Source organism: Phaethon aethereus, assembly GCF_964289735.1.
Source record: "Phaethon aethereus genome assembly, chromosome: Z".
Taxonomy (NCBI): domain Eukaryota; kingdom Metazoa; phylum Chordata; class Aves; order Phaethontiformes; family Phaethontidae; genus Phaethon; species Phaethon aethereus.
This window is the reverse complement of record NC_138577.1, coordinates 23,043,459-23,064,809: the sequence shown is the minus strand read 5'-3', so window position 1 is coordinate 23,064,809 and position 21,351 is coordinate 23,043,459. Positions and strand designations below refer to the sequence as shown.

Genomic DNA, 21,351 nt, shown 5'->3' with positions numbered 1-21,351 from the left:
TTGCCAATGGCCTTTCAGTGGGATCCTTTTGGAGCCTATAACCCTCGTCCAACTCCAAGAAATAAGATGAGATTTCGCTTTTTGAAGTCCTACAGGTATCTCTTCTAGTGGCTTACGGTGTAACTGACAGTGATAATAGTTGCAACTGTGGCTCTTTTTTATTCTTCTATAGGATTATAGTATATAAAAAATTGGAAATGTTTTGTATTAATTGTGACTCTCTTGAGCTTGTAAATGCTTTGCTGAACATGTGTATCAGGAAAATAGTATTTGTTTCTGTGTGGTTGAAAAACATTATGAATAAGTGACCATGGAAGTTCATGAAACTGCACTTTTCAAGGAAATACTAATTTTAAATCTTTTTTGTACTCCAAGTCAGGGAAAAAGTAGATAAACATTTATGTGAGTGTTCTTATAAAAATATTATCAGTACTTATTATAAGTAAGCATATTTAGTTATAAATATGACACACTGGTACAGCATACCAAATCTGAATTAATATTTATTGTTGAGGGGCTTTTGCATAACCAGAAAACCGTGTTTGTTAAATATTTTTGTGTTTACATTTAAAAAATAATTGTAAACAATGAGAAAACCACACAAATTCTATTTTTTCCTTAGTTGATATTTAAAAATTAACAGTAGCAAAGTATGCTTTCCATTATTTATCGTACTTTTTGCAATTGAACCAATGCTTGTTTTCCAACTTCCTTGCTTTTATCTATAATAGATGCAATATACATTTTCAAGTATAAAATTATTAAGAAAGGTTCCTCCCATTTGTATATAATGCATTGAAGAACTTACTGCATATCATCTTGATGATAACTTTTTAATATTAATTGATGCAACAGTCACATTTATCTGCACACGTCCCATGTATCAAATGCCCAAGAAACTAAATGCTTTATGCTCGATTATCGATAGCAAACATTGTCTATGTGAATACTGTAAAAAAAACCTGGCTAGGTACAGTCTAACTTCTCTCAGTGTTTTCTTCTGCAAAAGCTGTGTTGTTCATACAGACAGAGCTGGTGTTATGACAAAAAATAATGATAACAACAGATAAAGGGATTTGAATAGAGAATAAAAATACGGTATCTTTAATAATTTTTAAAATTTCAAAACTAGATCATATAATTCAATTGAGATTCTCTTAAGGCAGTTGTCTTATCACAGATTTTTTTTCTTAGAGAAAGCTGTTCATGTTTCTTTTACAAACTTATATCAATGTTTCAGAAGCAAAAAGAAAAACATTTCAAGTAGCATGTTAATATAGGATATGATTATTTTGATGATTAACTTATGTTAATGTAGCACATTGTCTAATTTTTCAATCTAACAAGGTAAAAATAATCTTAAGAGTTGTTAATAAAAATAAAAAGCAAGAAACTCTTATCTGAAAGTCCAGAGGTGTGAATGAATTACCGTAGAGATTGTCTTACCGTAGAGAAAGTGTTACATGTTTGTTTTTCAGGAGTTTTAAAGAATTAGCATGGGTTTGAAGATAATTTTGTAAAAACTGGGTCATAGTTGTATTATTGAATGTGAGCAATTTTTGTTGTTACTATTTTACTGTAGGTTTTGACTGAGAAGAGGATTAAAAATCTGTGATATACATATTGCCATGTCACTGCCATGGCTCCATTCACACTGTAGCTTATATTTAGAAATCTACTACAAAATTTTACAGTACCCAGTCCCTATGTAATTTAATAACCTTGTTTATGTCAGCTGACAGTTCTGCTCATGTCACTCAACTATCTGATGTCAAGGGGCTTTGGTTTCTAAAACTGAACACCTGATAGTACCATCCAGGCTTTCCATGATAAACATTGTTTAGCAAACCATGGTGTTCTAGTTCATAATTTTAATTTAAATTGTGAAGTTGGCCATGATTTAAAAATTTATTTTGCTATATTTTGGACAAAAGTGTAGTGTTTCCCCTGTTGGACCCAGAATCTATTTATTAAATAGACCATTATCTTTTAATTTACATATTTCATTTTTGGGAGATTTTGTGATACATTCATGCCCCTTTAGAGCCAAATAGTGATTTGAGGTTTTTTGCTGATCAGCAAGTGCTGGGGTTTGCATGTTTCACAAGGTGGTGGAAGAGCCAAACTAATGCAAGTTTTCCCAGAGTAGGCAAAAATATGCCTTGAGACAATGCAATTTTTCTACAAAGAGCTGGAATGCAATGTGATGACTTGGAGCTCCTCCTCCTCTGCCTTTCACATCAAACAAACTATGGCTCAAAGCCTCAGCAAATTGTACTGAACAGAAACAGAAAAGCAAACCAAAAGAACTGGTAGAGATTCACTTATGATTCACTATACACCAGAAGTGCAAGTATTCACAACATTAGATGTAGACCCAAGGCCAGGAGCAGGTACTTCACAGATAAGGAAACTCAGGAGACCGCCACATAATGTCAAAATTTCACAATTTCACAGTATATTTTTGAAGGCTGGAGAAGGAGGAGGGTGATTTAGTTTTGTAAGGAGGTGTGCCCATCCTGCTCTCTGGCATAGGCACGTTTTTCTAGTCCAATACAAACAAAATATTTGTAAATCGTTATTATGTTTCCAGAACTCACAGGCAAGCTTACCTCTTTCCCTTTTTTCCTCTTCTTTTTTTTTTTCCCCTTTCTTTTTAAAGTGTTGAGTCTCTCTAAAATGAAGCACACATCATTTCCTGAAATGCAGACAGGAATCATGTTTCCTGCTGCATTTAGCTTTGCTCAGGAAAATACCACTAGATGTGACTGTACAAACTGAGTCTGCTGAAGAACAGATGGAGACAGAAGCCTTCTTCATGACCTCTAAATCCTATCACGCATGGATGACAAAGAACTAAAGCACCTCTCAAAACTTCCTGCAAATAACTGAGATGTATGAATAAGGACGTGTCATGTGACACTCAGTCCTGCTAGATGCTAAACACCCACATCTCCCACTGACTTAATGGCAGGTCCTCAGGACCACCTAGAAGATTCTCCAGAGGCAGCAGGATCTGCCCTGATTGTCTGGCTGGTCATTAAGTCTCTTTTCACAATGAAGGATTTGTGAATAACTCAGAGTAAAAATCTGCTGAGTAAAACCTGCTTGTGGAGACAATTTTGTAGAGATTGTAAGATCCAAAATAAAATGAGTGCTACGGAGAAATGACACTGGCGATAGTATGCATTAAATTGAATAATCAAAGAATTAATAAGTTTGTTAAAACATTGCAGTGTCAGAACTACATCTTTCTTTGGTTAGCTATGAAGGTACACTTCCTGAGACAGTAATCATGAAACTTGTATCTTCATAGGGAAAAGAAAGAAAGGTTCTTTGTTGTTTTATGTGAGCTTCTTTTGTTCCTTCCTCTTCTTTCTTTCTGTTTTTCTTCTTTGGCTGCCATCTGGCATATTTTCCTGGACTAGAGGAATGGTCATGTGGCTGAAGCTACTGCCAGCACCACTTCTGCGGCCAGCTGCTCGTGGCATTCGTACGTAAGGAGGCAGATCCCCTCCTGCCAGATAATCGTACTCCAAGCCACTAAACCCTCGGGAGCTGGGCTGGAAAGTGGAATCTCTCTCTCAAACAGCAATTTTCAGGAATCCCTTCTCTAGGGGGATTTCTTAATGATGTCAAAGCTTTCTTAGTGAGCAGAGTATAATATTCTAACTTTTTTGTTATTACAAGCCTTGTAATGAAGTAGGAATAGAAACTAGATTAAATTTTATTATTTTGTTTATTAGGGATTAGAGTCCCAGCACACTGGAAGTAGTTTGGTTCCTTTTGACTAGTCATTCAGCATTGTCTGGGAAATAAAATATTCAAATGCATAAGTATGGACTTTTCTAGGGAACATAATGAGTCACACAGCAATGTGTGAGTCTCACTCAGTTTGAGTGAGTCTCACTCAGACTTATTTTAGACAAATCTGCATGCCAAAATATCATCAGATCCAATTCAGACATTTGATTATATTAATTTGAAATCTTGGGAAAAGTGGCAAAATAGTAAGGCAGTGCTAGTCAGGTTAAGTAGCTGTAGGAAAGAAGGTGCAAGTGAATCATACTTCACTGTTGGTGTTGTTGCAGACTTAAGTCCTTGACAAAACTGCCTAGCGTCCCTGATAATGACTAAATTATAAAGAGTCTCTAGGCCATTTCCTAAAGCATCAGAAAGTCCCAGTCCATAGGTCCCCAACAGCAGCAAAAAAACCAGAAGACAAATAACATGTTCAAAAGTTTCAGCTTTTGCTTAGATTTCTCAGACATAATTGATCCTCACACAGGTAGGTTGAGTGAGTCTATCACAGTGGGACAGGTCGAGTCTGTCCGTGTTTCTTATTGCTTCTTTGGACTATCATTACCGGGATGCTTATTCTGTGGGATTTTGTTGTTCTTGCTTCAACCTTGGAAGTGATTTATTTAGCGTGAAATAAACAGAAAACTGAATATATCTATAGGTATTTTATCAATAAGTTTTTTTCCAATTTTTGCTTAAATTCTAACAGCCTAACCTGATGCTAAGCCAGAACCTGTATGAGTAACCGTCAGGAAATGTGCTTTTACACACAGTGAAGTAGATTATGATGACTTGTGTTGCTATGGTTTACAATAAGTAAATGGCTAGGTTTTGCTGTTTGTGGCTGAAACAATCCCCATACAGATTAGGCTGGGAGCAGACTTTAGACACCCGCCGGATGCAGAAAAAGATTGCACTAACCATGAACACCAGGAAATACTCAGTTTGATTTACAAATTTTAGATGTCCGTGGCTATTTATGTTAATGTCAGGACTGTCTGACTTGCAATTCCCTGATGTATAACAAATTCTGGGAGCACTATAAATAGATCTATCATTCAATCTGATACCGAATACATCAGGAACAAGCCGACGCTAGTTCAGCATGTACCATGTCAAAATGTTGTAATTAATTTCTAGATACTGCATTAAACAAGAAGAGAAGTGGTACAGGGTAACCTAGAAATGTTTATTTTATCCCACTGTAGAATATGTTTATGTCCATTGTGGATCTGAATAGATCCTTTTTTTCTTTATTGCAAAGGAAATTGAAAACATGGAATTTCTTATTGGAACTAGTAAATACAATTTATTTATGAGCCCCAGAAACCACTCAGATCTACAGGTCATTTCATGTTTGAGTTGTCTTTGTGAAAGCTGTGTGTGACCGTTAATTGAAACCTTCTGCAGTATGCTAAAAGGAAATTTAAGGCTCTAATGTGCCTTTCCTCATGAGGCAAAACAGGAAAAAAGGAAGGGTCTGGCACACACCCCATTCTGCTGTCCTTAGACGTAGGGGTGTTGTTATATCTAATACAGGTGTGGTCCATGCCAGCTAATCCAGCTCCTGTCTGTGACAGCAGCCAGCAGCAAATGTTTGAGAGAGGACAGTAAAAAACTTGGTGGTTACAGTATAATCTTTTCTGAGGGAGAATCTCCTCAACGTCTTCAGTAATTCCCTATATGTGAGTACTCCAGAACACTCCTTACTGTGTGTATTGCTTACTGTAACAAGTCTGGGTATTTCATTCATTCACATCAAATACTGATTTTTTTTTAATAAGATAGTAACTGAATTTTTGGCTTCAGGAGTATCTTTTGATGCTCCCTTCCACAGGTGAACTGTCTGAGATATGCAGGAGTTTCTTCATTCTGTTATCATCTTTCACCTTGGAACATTTTAAGTAGTATTGCAACCTTATGTTGCTAAAGGGTTAGTTGTTGTTTTACATATTTGTATAACACTCTTGCTCATCAGCTTTTTAAATAATCTATATTTTCAGTGCCTCTTTTCACATGGAAAATTTTGTGTCCATATCACTCATGTTGCAGACCTCTTAACCTCTCCTCCTATCGCTATATTCCTTCTAATGCAGAGTGTCTAGAAGCAAACCCAGACCTTCTGATGAGGACACATAGTCTAAGTAAATTATAATACTCATATTCTCATTGAAATATAATTTTAATAACTTTTCTATTATAACATTTCTATTATTACCCTCTATCTCATTTCTGATGTAGTTTAACAGATTTACTGATTAACTGATTTTGAGTCATAAGTAATAACTTCCCATTCCATTAAATACGTGGTAGTGTCTGTACTGGCCAGACTAGGTATTCTATGTTTTTAACCCTGTTGTAATAGTCTCACTTCCATTATTATGTACTTTTTCTCTTGTTCCATGTATGCCCGTTCCCTTTCCTCTGAGAGAAGTTTACAAGGACACAGTATTGAGTGAGGGCAACAGGGATCATTGCAGGAGGTAGAATTTCAATCTCACTGGAAATTTTGCATTCTACAAGAAAAAAAAATCCCTCGTGATGAGTAGCCAGTTTTACACAATTTCCTACAGGAAGAAAATTTTTTTTTAAGATAATGAAATATAAAATGTTATTTAGAATTTTCATAGCCTTTCTTCTTTGGGATTCCTGACTTGTTAGGAGCTTAGAAAGTCCTTCAGGCAAACTGCCAGAATCCAGGCAACCGCAGAAGTCAGGGGTCTCAGCAGTAGGAGGACAGATGCTTCCCATCAACATACTCATACAGCTGGTCATTATATACATGTATACTGTATATTTACAGTATGCACACACGCGCACATGTATGTGTGTGCTTATATCCTACACTGAAGTGAGGAAGCTATCAGAAGTTTGCCAGGAAGAAGATGAATACACAGTACTTACTTTATTGTTTGTCCACGTGAACTTGGCTTTCCTTTATTTATTTTACCTTTGCAACATTTCCAGTCAATACTTGGCTCTTCAGTGGCTTAGCTTTTGCAGGCTTTGGTACAAATTTCTGTTGAAGTTGTAAAAGCAAAATGACACAGCAGAACAAACAACAGCAAAAGCTAAGAATATCTATCATGTCTCCCAAGCAGGATCAGATAAACTCCTGTTAACACTAGCTGAAGTTATTTAGCTAGTGAAGAAACCTAAAATGGAACAAACCAAAACTACTTAAATGGGATATAATTGGCTCCAGATGGAGAATGGGAGGCCTCGTATTTTCTTGGTTATAACAGATGTAGGTGAAGCAAAAAGCCAAATATCAAAAAGAAATACAAAAAATAACTCCAGCTAGAGCTACATATGTATTACTCTAATATACTCTATGAGTTACTGTGTGAATCCAACTTAATCTGCAATTGCTGTGAAGTGAGCCGTACCAGATATTTCAGTGTCCTCATGACACTTCATTTGGAGGCACCTTTTCCTTCCCCAGGCTCTTTCTAGACATAACTGTGCATCTGCAGCCCTTGTTACAAGCTGCTAAAGAAGTACTAGCACTGAACAAAAGCACTTAGGCAGTCTGACACTTTTCAATGACTTTCTTTCCACTTGCTTTGTCAGGAATTATATTTGGCCCACATCACATCTGCTGTGAGAAGCCACTCACCCGCAGAGAAAACACAGGGAGTTCACGCTCCGAGGGAAAGTTTGCCAGTTCCTTAAATGGTGAATTCTGTGCTTCTATTTATGACCATTTTAGGTGTTCAGAGCACAGGGAGCATGGATGGATGGATGGATGGATGGATGGAGCTTTCATCCCTTCCAAAGGGGAATGCATGCCTAGGGAACAGTACATCAGGGTTATTTGTGGATTTTTTTTTTAAATTAGAAGCACTCTGATCTCTTCTGTTTGATTTAAAGTTCTCTTTTGCTTCTGATGATCTGAAATATGGCAGTACCTGGAACTCATAATTATCAATGAAAATATTGCAGGTGGAGTAGGATCTGCTGCTTGGGTAGCTCTGGTGTAAGGCAGAAGCATCATGTAGCACTATGCAAATGATTCAGTTTTTTACCTTAATTCATATGACACTCATAGGTGTGTGGATATTTTCTTACGTTTACTTGTTTTTCCTAAGTGTGTGAAACATGTTTCAACTTCTAGGTAACTATCCAGTTACATAATTTTTCCTTGCTTTTTGTTCCTCTTACTCATAAAATAAAAAGAAAATGGAAAAGAATACAGCCATACCAACATTAAATGGGAAAAGCAGAAAAGTCAGCTGTTTTAAGCAGCAAAGTTCATCTGGTTTATATCATGCTTTGGAAGCCAAGACAAATATTTCAACATCATGTGCAGTCCATTGAACCAGGGACTGAACAGTCAGAAAATTCGTAATTTGAAAACTGGGCTATGTCTGTAAAACAGTAGAAGCAAAATCCACTGACTTAGGCTTTTACTGGTTGCAGAGGAGAAGATAAAGTTTCTTCTAAACATTGTATGAGGAAAACACTCCCATTAATTTGCTGTAAGATATCTAGAAGTGCTGGGTTCCTGAACAGAAGTGTCATTGGCACCTGAGAATCAGGAAGAAGTTTACATTATACAAGTATGCGCCGTTAATCATGTCAGCCTTCTGAAACAAAATACTGATTTTTGCAGATATTTTTGTATTTCAAATTGGAAAAAAAAAAAAGACATTCCTGTAATTTCTTAACATTCATCCAAGCATCCAGATGGTTCCCTTAATGAGGTAATCATTCAGTCTTAACGAGCATGTAAGTTGCAAACTGTTTGTTCCATGTTTCCTTTTGGCCACAGTCTCTGTTTAAGTTCTCTCCCACATGACACAGTGGAGTGTATGTTGGAGCATGGCGTATTTTGAAGCTTATCTGAATTTGGCATAAAAATACGTGTTCTGTTTTCTGAGAAACTCTGCTTGGGATCGTAGAAAACCAAGGGGATTCTAGCTACAACGGTTTTGCAGTGTGAACACGAGCACATTTTAATGCCAAAATAATACTTATTGTTTACAGATAAGAATATTAATAATATAACACAGATGGTATACTAATTTATACTTGGGGCCAATAGCAAAATGTGCAGTGATCTCATTAAAAATCTGTTTCAAGATACAGACAAAATTTCATCCTCACATGCAGAGAAACAGATGCCTCTCTGATCCAGCAAGGGCTTAAGTTTTGCTGTTCAAGTTCTTCCTGCCTGGCTATCCCTGCCAGGATATTGTAAAAAGATATAAAATTTTAATTATGCTGTCATACTTGTCAGTCTAGACTCCTAAATGCACCAAATATTAGCCTGCAAATCCATATAAAGTTTAAATAGAAATATGTAGTAATCCAGGTAGTGTCTATTAAACACATAATCATACCATGATATGATTGTCTTATCCACACTGAATGTCAAAAACTGTGTGTTTCTGTAAAATTTTGATGTGAAAGCTCTTTCCAAGGTGGCTTGATGCTATCAGAATGTGCTAGATGGACTGGTTTTAGTGAGGGTCCTGGTTTTCCCTTGGTTTTATCTACACAGTGAACAAGAGAGACCAGGAATCCTTCCAGCTGGTGAACTTGGACTAGCTGGTGTGACAAGGCTAGTGTCCATAACACTAACCTCTCCTGCTACCCAGAGCAGAATGTAAGGGGACAAAATACTCATCTGGAGACCTCCTTGGTCTAGGGCCCATGTGGCCCATGGTAGCCTCCAAACCAAGAAGGGTTTATGCCCTTTCTGCTCCATTAAAATATACTGATCACAGTTTTCTACTGGACTATATTATATTCTGCTTGATTATATTACAGCACTGTCAGCTACAACTGTTTTTAATTACACCTTGGAGATTCACAAGTGTTTCTTTAAAAAGTCATCCTTTTTTTTGTCTTCAAGTGGTTAAATCCAAAAGGGTTTCTCAAAACAAGAAAAGCCAGGAGCTTTCTTAAGATTTTCTATCTAATAACTGGATCCTAGGAGCTTTAAGGAAAATACCTTAGTCTGTGAGACTGGAAATAACATTTCAGAGGTTGGCAGGATAATGTGACTTTGACAGTCATACCCTATGCAAAACTCACCAGCCTCTTCTTCCCTGATACTCTTTCAAGATGTAGATTTTCCAGCTGTATAATGGGGCTGTTTTAAGATGTAAAGAAAGCAGCAGGCAATCCTGGAAAAGCTGTGCTCTCTCCACCAAGAGAGAGATTTGCTAAATTTGCACTCTCTTCATCCTTTCAAAGGAACAGTTGATCTTTGACCAAGAAGATATTTCATAATTTGTACAATTAATTTTGAATATTTTTTCATTTTGATTATATTTTATAGTAGCTAATATAAGTTTAAATGGAGGAGGATTAAAAACAGTCAGAGAATGTCAATGAAAATTATTTATTACAGTGCAGAACTGTCTGATGAAGCTGCAGTTTGCCACCTTCTTAACTTTAATGAAGAGAAATAAATGGATGTTATTAGCAATTTATTGTAAATATTATCTCATATGATGCTTGTAAATGGTTTAGATAACATTTCTTTTTGGTACAATATATCTTTTTGATATTGGAACATTTGATTCACCATTAAATGTCATGTATTCTGTTACTATAAAAGCACAAGTGTAAAACTGCTTCCAAGCACACACTGTTTCAGTAAGACATGAGCTTGTTCATGCCAGCTCTTCAGGCTTACAAACAAAGTCACTTCCCTCAAAATAGCCACTTTAGGAGTTATGGTAATAGCAACGTTTGTGATAACAATGTAAAGCATTCCTGGGCACCTGCATTTGAAGTCCTACAGCTCTTACCCTAACTTTGGTGCAGCACCATCATTTTTGCATTTATACTGGATAGTTTAGGAAAGTGAAGTATACTGGTAGAAAGGCATCATAGACCATAGTTTGGTTTGGAAGGGACCTGTTAAGGCCATCTAGTCCAACCCCCCTGTAATGAGCAGGGACATCCTCAACTAGATCAGGTTGCTCAGAGCCCCGTCCAACCTGATCTGGAATGTTTCCAGGGATGGGGCATCTACCACCTCTCTGGGCAACCTGGGCCAGTGTTTTATTGCCCTCATTGTAAAAAATCTCTTCCTTATATCTAGATTAAATCTGCCCTCTTTTGGTTTAAAACCATCACCCCTTGTCCTATCGCAACAGGCCTGCTAAAAACTCTGTCCCCATCTGTCTTAGAGGCCCCCTTTAAGTACATTATGGCTCTACACACTTAAGGAAAGGGATTTTTTTCTTCAATAAATTTTACATTTGTAGTTTAGGAACGTTTTTATATTCAGTATTTTTATGTATAACCTAAATAATTGTTTTTCCTTATAGTGCTATCAATTCCTATTCCTTAACTGAAGTCATTGCATAATTTCTGCCATGTGTTTGGAATTTATTTCTGGATAACAAATTGCCTGCTTTAGTTACCTTCTTGCTGTTTGCTGTGTCACTAAGTATACGTAATAGCACTACAATTTGATTTACCATTATTAGAGTAATACTTTGTTCATAGCACATTTATGGAAAAAATCTTGTATTTTCGTATTCAGCAGGAAGATAAAGAAAATGTCTTTATTTTGTGGATTTCTAATAATCCAGTGATTTGCTTAGGCTTTGTCAATATCCCTTTAAAACTCTACATAGTCTGATACTATTTTTCATCTACAAATGCTGGGTTGCACAGTAGCATCTTAATACCTGTGGACTGAGAGCTGCCAATCAAGAAATGGGTAACTCACAAAATTCAGAGGAGTCACAGAATGATCTCTGGCAGCTTTAATACCTGGCTTTGATTTGGCTACATGACAGTAAACATGGGGCAAAGAGTGGAAAGGAGAGAAGAACTGCTAGGGGGAAAAAAGTGTGCAGGTGAAAGAGGTGGTACTGTACTACAGTGATGTACGACCACGGGCTAAGCAATCATTAGCAAAAGCTGCGTCATACTGCTGCAGCTCAATTCTTTTTATTTCAGCCCTTTTGCAGGGCTGAAATTGTTTCCCAGACGCCTGGAGCCTTTTGCTCTGTAATACCTGTCTTTAGTAAAACAAGATTGCCAGCTTCTTAGGAACAGGAGTTCCTGGAGGTGACAGTCTACCCCATTGAGTTACCTTCATGTGTACACCCTACTGAGTTCAAGAGATCAAAATACACATTCCCTGTCCCTGAATATAAATTAACCTATTAGAAATATTTATGTAATAGGTAACCAATAATTTCTGTAATGGCCAGGCATAGGTCAGAGCCATCCCGCATGGCCAGTAACAAGAAGCACCTTGATTAGAGTCATTTAACAGCTTCATTACAGTTTTCAAGGCAAAATTTTATGGAAAATCCTTAGGTGTTTTGTGGACAAACATGGCAGGCCAGTGGCCTCTTCTCAGCCTCAGACCATATTCATAACATTTTTACGTTATTGTTTATCAGCTCTATGTCTCTCACAGCCACTGTAGTTGCAGAAGCATTTATTTCATTTCTTTTCAAAACAACACTACCGTGGTGAATTTAGTATCAAGACAATTGTGGTTCTTCTTGACAGATTTTCAGAATGTATAAACTACATGTTAATGCCTCTGTCAATTGATTTTAATCAAATATATGTCAAAAACTTAAAGGCTTTCTAAAGAAGACCTTTCTAATGAAGGAAATACCATTTAAGTAATGCTACTGGAAGTGTAATTTACAAACTTAGCTGCCTTACTGTGCAGGTCACCAAAGTGGCCTGCAAGTGCTGACATTTCCTGGAATATCAACTCATAGGACCAAAAGAGCATTCCTGCTCCACCTGTGCCCTTAAGTCTGTACCGTTTAAAGCACTTTAAACCAGTACTTACTTGAGTTCCTCCCTCTCTGAACTGCAGCAAAGTGATCTAGTCAACTCGGTAAAATTCAGGTGGTGTAAAATATCACCTCGAATCCTTGCTTTTAATCTTCAGTCCTTCTGAGATGGTACACAAAGTTAGTTTTTGCTGGTGAGGAAGCTGAGTTTTTATTGTTACTGCTATCCATTTTTAGATCAAATACAAAACTTGCACTTAATTTTTCCTCTCCAAAAAATAAAAATTCTGGAGGCCTAGTTAAACTAGACAATGCACTGCAACTGTAGGACACTGTCCAATGTTGATTATTCCTGAATATACAGAAGCCAAGTATAGTATAAAAACAACCATACATTTCACTTGTAATTTGGTGTGCACTAAAGTTCATGAACAGGCTTCTGCAGCAGACTGCCATTGCTGTCCAGTATGTTAGACAGACTGAATTACAGGGAAAAATTTTCAGGAGTTGGCTCATTTGACATCTATCAACTTTGATACTTTCATGTTTTGTGAGAAAGTAGTACAAAATTATGAAATAGTGCTTATAAAATAAAAGAAAAAAAGCTGAGATAGTTCAGCTTCTTGTCAATTATACCAGCAAATTTACAGGGAAAGTGCTTTCCAAGATACATGTGAAACCATGTTAACTGAACTGAATTGAACTTATCCTGCCGAGATGACTGTCAGGAAAGTGACATACCATAATAAATAATTCAGATTGATTAAAACCAAGGAAAATGCCTGGACTGCGAGAGGTTTTGAGAATCATTTAGCATGAAACTCAAATGGATGACATGGGAGAATGGTCACCTTCATATTTCTAACTTTTATATGTTGGGAGAGAAAAGTGACAGCAGAGCACACATCAACAAAGATACGCCCCTGAGATTTGAAGAGTTGTTCCTTCAAGTACAAACCTGGTTAATAAAGTTGTAAATGCTTTGGATCATTCCTCACTACTTATTTTATTTTTTGTTGGTGATAGTTACCGTATTTTTAAATAATAACATAGGGCCATATATGTTAGGTGAGGTTTCTATCTTACTCTTCCTGCAAACAAACTTTTAAAAAGGTATCATGATATATTATTGGTGGTGGTTTTTTCTCTACCAATGTAAATAACCACTCAGCTTACTGGGTTTTTTTCTGTGCTCCATTTTTTCCTATAACATAGAGATGGTGTTTGCTGAAGTTATAATGCAAAATGAGGCAGTGAAGTGCTATTAGCAATCATTAACTTCAATTTATACATCAGTTGCAACAGAGTAAAAGTCAGAGTGTGTATCTAAAATCTTCTACGTAAACGAAATGTATTGAGCAGTTAAATATCATGCTGTGTAGTTAATAGGCGTGTCTGTGGTAGCAGGTCTTAGTCCTTCAGGAGTAATGGCCCATCAGCTGAGCCTGAAAGAGATCCCAGACTGATTTCAGATATGGATAAGAAAATAAACAATAGGGGCAGGACTGAGATCTGAAGTCTAAATTGAAGAAAAGCAAGCAGAGTATTATTGAAGCATGTTCTGTACAGTCTTATATTAAAATTCCCCACCTTTTTTTTTGGTGGTAGTTTTTTTAATGATATGTGTCATGTTTTCCACTTTAGGGAAAACACTTTTTGAGTGTTATACCTACCAAGGGTAGAGCACCATACTCTGTTGCTCTAGTGTAGCTGCTCCAGCTTATCAAAAGGGCTTATGTTAAAAAAGCTGAAGTGGGTTGACTTTGAATGCGGTGCTGTCATGCATGTTCAGTTTTAAACCACAGATTCATGTCTACAGCACAGATTAGAATTACTGAAGTTTTATCCACAGTTCTGTATATCTGTGGATAGATCCCTGCAGGAGAGAAAGAGTCAAGTTATTAGTTTTGTTTTAAATATTTTAAGTATTGCAAGAGATGAAAGAATAAGTAAGTTTCGTATTCAAACTAAAACGGAATGAAAACAAGGGTGCAAGGATGACTGTATTGTTGGAGAGGCTTTAAGGTTGTTTAGAAAAGTGATTTGACTATTCTGATGTTCAGTAGCTTTTTTCTTTAAGATTTTGGTTGCTGATAAGAGTTGAAGAGAACTTTGTGTGAGGGAAATAACTCATGTTTTTCTAAAGCTCCAATCCATTTTTTTCGTACTTTTTTCTCTCATGCTCCTTTAATCCCTTCTCCATTTTAGTATACTAAGCTGAAGGAGGCCTATTTTAAATGGCATTCTCAGAAAACAAAACAAAACCAGAAGGATTTGCCCAAGCTATAAAGGCAAAATTCTTAGGCCCACAAGCAGCGTTTTGATGTTTCCATATATTGAGAACGCCAATGCATCTCCAAAGCCACCACAATCATTATCTTTCACAAAAGAAATATCAAGATCTGTAGATCCTACATATGCTTCTCTCCAGTGTAATATACTTTATCCCATGCACTGGATGTTGTCGTAGAAGCTGTGTGAGTCAAAATACACAAGTTCTGCAATCTAGAATCATCTTTCTGAAGCAATGGAGGAAGTTCAGAAACAACAGCAGCCGCGTTGTAGCTCATCCCTTAGTGTAATGAGCAAACGACATTTAGCAGTTTCATCAAAAGGCAAGCCTGGGAATTGACAGTTGTCATTTTACTGGACAATAAAATTAAATTTTTTTTTCAATCTTATCTTTTCCCCATCCTCCCACTGGCCACCTTCTGTTCTACAGATGCTCTTTCTCTCTTTTTGCTCTCTCTGGATCTGCTATTTGTTCCCTTTCCAGCATCCCTTTCTTCTTCAACAGGTACTGCATTTTTGTTTTTTCCCTGTAGGTCTAATTAATAAACAGAATTAGATTAAACTAAGAACACATTTGGTTCTAATTCATATTAGTCTTTTTTTTACTGCTTCTTAGATCTAGATGAAAGCATGCAAACTTTGTTCCCTTTTTCTAGTACTGTCAGCTCACTTTCTGAAAGACATCTTCTGCAAATCTGACTTCTCTAGAAATGTCTTGCATTGATTATGAACTTAGAAAATTAACACGTTTAAACTGTGCTTTTGGTACTACAGATTTCATTGTCAGTATCAACGTTTTTGAAAACTTGGATTCAGATCCTGGAAGAATAGTCTCAGATCTTGCCCTGTTTTCTTTCAAAAAACAAAACAATCCTTCTCTGACATCCTTGTTCTTTTAGAAGTTAAGGGGAGACATTGTTTTGGTACAAATAGCTGCTGGCCCACATTTTGGAAATACGTGGTCATCCCTAACAAGGCTGTGAATGAGCAAACCTGAAGGTACTCTGTGCACTCCTGAGAGCTCACCTTCCTCCCTGAGACTCCTGAGCCTCGGGGGGTGTACGGCCAGGCACACATCTGTGTCAGGCAAGGCAGCCACAGGTGCTACTGCTTCGTTCACTGGGACTGTGCGTGCAGGGAGTCCTGTATTAAAAAAATATGCATATCCTCAGACAAGAGGACATGAATCCTTTATGAAGTGCAAAGCCGAGGACTGCAGTCTTAATTTTAGTAGCTGTGGATTTTAAATTAGTTTCTAATTTGCTTGACTTAAAACAATTTTTTTCTGTTTCTAGGTTATTCTCTTCCTCTAGATAGTTGAAATTTCATTTATTAACGATTAGAAAGATTCTTCAGTCTTTATTTTCCTTAGGTGCCTTTCTGAGAAAGAATATTTCTGCCCAGACCTTTCTCTAAAATTATGCTTTTAAATTATTAAAAGTCTAAAATTATGACTTTTTGAACCATCTGGCCAAGGGTCATAAAGCAAATAGTCAGTAAAGGGCTTGAGTGGGGAAACTGTAATGCTAGAAGGAAAAACAGTGCAAATGCAAAACATGTGTTAGGAGAGCTTCCAATGCACTGTTTGGAGGGTTTTCTTTGGACAAGAAAGATTAGAATAACTAAGCCTCAAATGTTCATAAAATTATTAAATTCCTAATACTGTTAAATACAATTTAAGATAAATGTTGAAGAAGTCATAGTTTTTCAACTGCAATCAGCACAATGCATATTAGATTGAGAACTTTTTAGGCAAAGTGTCATAGTAGCTCATCCTTATCTTTGTAAGAATGGCATCCTAACTGAGAAATGTTTTATATACCAGGACCTTTTTGCAGTTGTAAAAGGCAGAAGTGAATCATTTATTTGTGTTCTTGTCCAAAATAACAGAACACGATGGAGAGAAACAAAAGGGCAAAAAAATCTCAGCCAGTTTTTCTCTTCTTAAATGTCACCTTATCTGGGTGTTGATCAGCTGGACATGACTTTGCAGGACTGAGGTTATTTACATATATAGAAGTTGCTTAAACAGAAAAAATAGATTTCATCATTTTATAACTTCATATTCCAGAGACAGAAATGTGCCTCTTGCTGTGATTTGTAAAACTGCCAGTGTATTTTGAATGCTAGCTCAAGTTAGATAATAGTTATGAAATATGTGCCTATGAGCATGGAACATTTCAAAAGATACTGTTACAGCCAACATGTAATGTCAGTAGTAGTCTTTAACAATGTTTGCAATAGCGAATATAACATAGTTTTCTTAATTGCTAAAATTGTGTGTGAATGTCAAAGAAAAAAACTTTACTACTGAAATATTTGTAGATATAAATCATTCTGAAATTTTCTATAAATTAGTCAATTATTCTCATATAAACTTTCACATTTAGAGAATTTTCTTTTCTGTAGTACTTTTGAAGGTAATTTAAAGTGGGGATTAGAATAAGAATTCAGAATGGCTTTTGCAACCCAGTATGATTTATTTCTTAACCTTCCCTTGGATGTGTAACAGAAACAAAGCGAACCATCTTTCAAAGTTACATGTAAAATGCTGACATTAGAATGAAAATGTTGACTCTAGTTTTTCTAGATTTCATGCAAACACACTGGAAATATAGCCCAGATGGTCTCTAAAGCAATCAATAGTGAGCACATTCTGTTATACATGCTGCTTAAATTAAGTAGTTTCAAATAATAACTGCTGCAGTTTAGATTTATTTTTACTGCATATTTCTATAAGACCATTAAATATACTTTTCGAATAGAGCATACTATAAATATTAGCACAAGGACATTATTTATACAAGGCAAGCCGCCAAACACAATTTAATACAGGTACTCTAATTTTACACTGTGTCTGTGACTAGCTTCAACACAGACTTAAAATAATTTAAAATTAATTTAATCCTTGTGTAACTGTTTCTTAATTTCTTGAATATTCTCAAGTTTCAGGCATGTGCGAAACAGATTCAAGGTGTGGCATAGGCATACTCTTACAAGGAGCTCATGATTTTTGTGAGAAATATGATGCACTAGTAAAAAGGCAACTTGAACAACTGTGTTTGGAGAGGAGGTAATCACCATAAAACGTAGACAATATGATTCTGGATCTACTGAGGTATCAAATTTCTGTGAACACAGCAAGCCTAGTATTTTACTTAAGATTATACAAAATAGAAGTCTAAGTTGTTGTACTCTAGCGATCGTCAAGACATGGCTGTTCTTTGGCCATTCTAGGAAGAGCATATTTTGAGGAGTAATTTAAAAGACAAGGTTGAGGGGATATGAAATTTGATGGGGTCTCTTTCCCTGCACACAGGGTCTACATGAAAAGCACAGAATGCTTGAGAAAGCAGCAAAAAATTGGTGACTAAAAGCAGCCTTTATTGTCAGACTAAAGTCAACTGTTTGACAAACTAATAGACATAGAGGAGGTGAAAATGTCTTAGAGGAATGACAATCAAAATTATTTAGAAAATAAAGATTTTGTACAAGAAGGGGCCATAAATAGGGACATAGAAGTGGAATTATGCTGTCGAAGTAGTAAGCCAGAAAGATGTGGCAGTATTTTTGCCTAGGCAGTGGTGATACCAGCCAAGTCCAGCGGGGAATAAAGGTCTGGTCATGTTTTGGGACTCTGGACAGAATAATGCTTGGAAATATATTCAAGTGGAAGCAATGATACTCAGCTATAGCAAGGCTGGCTTGACCAAAATGAAGGATCAAGGCTACCAAAATATTTTAGGATAGCATGAGTAAGTGAGAGTGCTGTCCATGTGACAGAAAAAACTATGAGATAATGCTCACTCAGTTTTAACATTTTGCTTGTACAGGAATACCAGAAAATCGTATGAGAAGCATGGCTAGGTAAAATGAGGTAAGAATTTAATACAGAAGGCTACATAATGGCTCCTCAATGTAAACCTGGTGTTTAAAACTATTTAAGAATAGATTTAAGATAGTGGATAAGAAAGAAGATGTCAAAAACAAAAGGCTGCATAATTAGCTTTGGGAAGGATGTGGAGTAAAACTGAGAGGGGAACACAAGCTTTCCATTGGGCAGCAGAGTTGAAATATGAGAAGAGAGGATGCTGAGTGTGAAAGAATTTTTAGAGTCAGGGAGTAGTTTCTGTCTTCAAAATCTGTCAGAGCTCAAGGAGAATGAAAATAAGATTTGTCCAGGAGGACGTCATTCGAAGCATTGATTGATGTAAGAGCAAATTAAATACTGAAAATCTGTGAGGTTTAGAGCAACCCAATAACAGTGATTTAGAGGACAAAGCTCATAATTGCTGTAACATTTTTTAACTTCTGTACTTTACAGCTGAGACCTGATTTGTTTTATAGTGGGTGACAAACATGACCATGTAGCTCTTCTTATGAAGAATGTGTAAATCTAACCTTTCTAAAAAGCTACCATGACAAAGGTTATATTATTTGAAAAAGTATGTTTCTCTAAAGCAAAATTTGTTTAGAGGACAAGTTACTTTCAACAAGGAGTTTGATTTATAAAAGAGTGGAGAGAAAAGTCTCATATTTCTTCGAAGAAGTGACAATTTAATATTTAAGTCTTACTGTGTTTGAGAAGGTAAAACTTCAAAAACATACCAAGTTGAGAGTTTCCTGCTTGATCAACCTGACCTCCTTCTATGACCAGATGACCTGCCTAGTGGATGAGGGAAAGGCTGTGGAATGTTGTCTACCTGGACTTTAGTAAAGCCTTTGACAGCGTCTCCCACAGCATTCTCCTGGAGAAACTGGCGGCACGTGGCTTAGACAGGTGTACTCTTCGCTGGGTAAAGAACTGGCTGGATGGCCGAGCCCAGAGAGTTGTGGTGAATGGTGCTAAATCCAGTTGGTGGACGGTCACAAGCAGTGTTCCCCAGGGCTTGGTTCTGGGGCCAATCTTGTTCAGTATCTTTATCGACGATCTGGATGAGGGGATTGAGTGCTCCCTCAGTAAGTTTGCAGATGACACCAAGCTGGGTGGGAGTGTTGATCTGCTGGAGGGTAGGAGGGCTCTGCAGAGGGATCTGGACAGGCTGGATCGATGGGCAGAGGTCAACTGTATGAGATTTAATAAGGCCAAGTGCAGGGTCCTGCACTTGGGTCACGACAACCCCATGCAACGCTACAGGCTTGGGGAGGAGTGGCTGGAGAGCAGCCCGGCAGAAAAGGACCTGGGGGTGCTGGTTGACAGCCGGCTGAACATGAGCCGGCAGTGTGCCCAGGTGGCCAAGAAGGCCAACAGCACCCTGGCCTGTATCAGGAATAGTGTGGCCAGCAGGAGTAGGGAAGTGATCGTGCCCCTGTACTCGGCACTGGTGAGGCCGCACCTCGAATCCTGTGTTCAGTTTTGGGCCTCTCACTACAAGAAGGACATTGAGGTGCTGGAGCGTGTCCAGAGAAGGGCAACGAAGCTGGTGAGGGGTCTGGAGCACAAGTCTTACGAGGAGCGGCTGAGAGAACCGGGGCTGTTTAGTCTGGAGAACAGGAGGCTGAGAGGAGACCTTATCGCTTTCTACAACTACCTGAAAGGGGGTTGTGGCGAGGTGGGTGTTGGTCTCTTCTCCCAAGTAACTAGCAATAGGACGAGAGGAAATGGCCTCAAGTTGCACCAGGGGAGGTTTAGACTAGATATCAGGAAAAAATTCTTTACTGAGAGTGTGGTCAAGCATTGGAACAGGCTGCCCAGGGAGGTGGTGGAGTCACCATCACTGGAAGTATTCAAAAAAACGTGTAGACATGGCACTTCAGGTTATGGTTTAGCGGGCCTGGTGGTGTTGGGTTAACGGCTGAACTTGATGATCTTGAAGGTCTTTTCCAACCTTAATGATTCTGTGATTCTGTGAGAGGAACCTGTTACCTGTATTGTTTTGGAGGTACTTTTTTGTAATAAAAGGAATGAGTTAAGTCCAGGCCCCATAATAAATCTGAACCGCGCTTTGTTGTCATTGAAAATTATCTGAAGCAGTACATCAGTAATGGTCTTGCAGACATGTTGAGCACAGATGGGAAATGAACAGGTAGGACTTCCCATCGCAACTGTACATTGATGTTTTGGTTTTTGGAAATATGGTTTATAAGGTTGATGTACACCCTTTATTTCAAAAAAAGTAAGTCAAGAAAGAGAAAGACTTGGTCCCTTTCCTCTTTTTTTAACTAAAGATTCTTTCTTCTGCATTTAACACAGCAGCAAACATCTAGAGGGAAGTTAGCTGGATTAAATTCAATGGTTAAAAATAGAGATAGCTTTGCTAATCAACTACTGAAGGAGAGCCTCAGGAAAAGAGAAAAGATTGATTTGCTGTATTAGAAGGCTATCATTAGAGTATGTGAAAGGAAAACACTAGCTAAGTATCAGGTAAAACTTTGCTAGTTTCAGAATTGCTGTGCTACATATAAAATATGGCTCTATGGAAACCTATATAATATGCTGAGCTATGACATATTTTCAGGAATTTGATGACACACAAAATATCTGCCTTACTCATAGAAGGGCGAAAAAGGAAAAATGCACATTATC

General features: G+C 37.3%; 1 protein-coding gene across 6 annotated transcripts in view; it reads left to right on the top strand.

Moving 5' to 3' along the window:
* The window catches only part of PDE4D (phosphodiesterase 4D), a gene marked incomplete at both ends in the record, with an annotated part of 545,358 nt that overhangs the window by 344,415 nt on the left and 179,592 nt on the right, over positions 1 to 21,351 (top strand). Inside the window, one exon of one of the 6 annotated variants that reach the window (XM_082012782.1) lies at positions 7 to 95. The exons of the other annotated variants lie outside the window; for them this stretch is intronic. Coding sequence (XP_081868908.1) covers positions 7 to 95 — 89 coding nt within the window. Of the gene's footprint in view, positions 1 to 6; positions 96 to 21,351 lie in introns of those variants that run through there. 6 annotated transcript variants of the gene reach the window in all.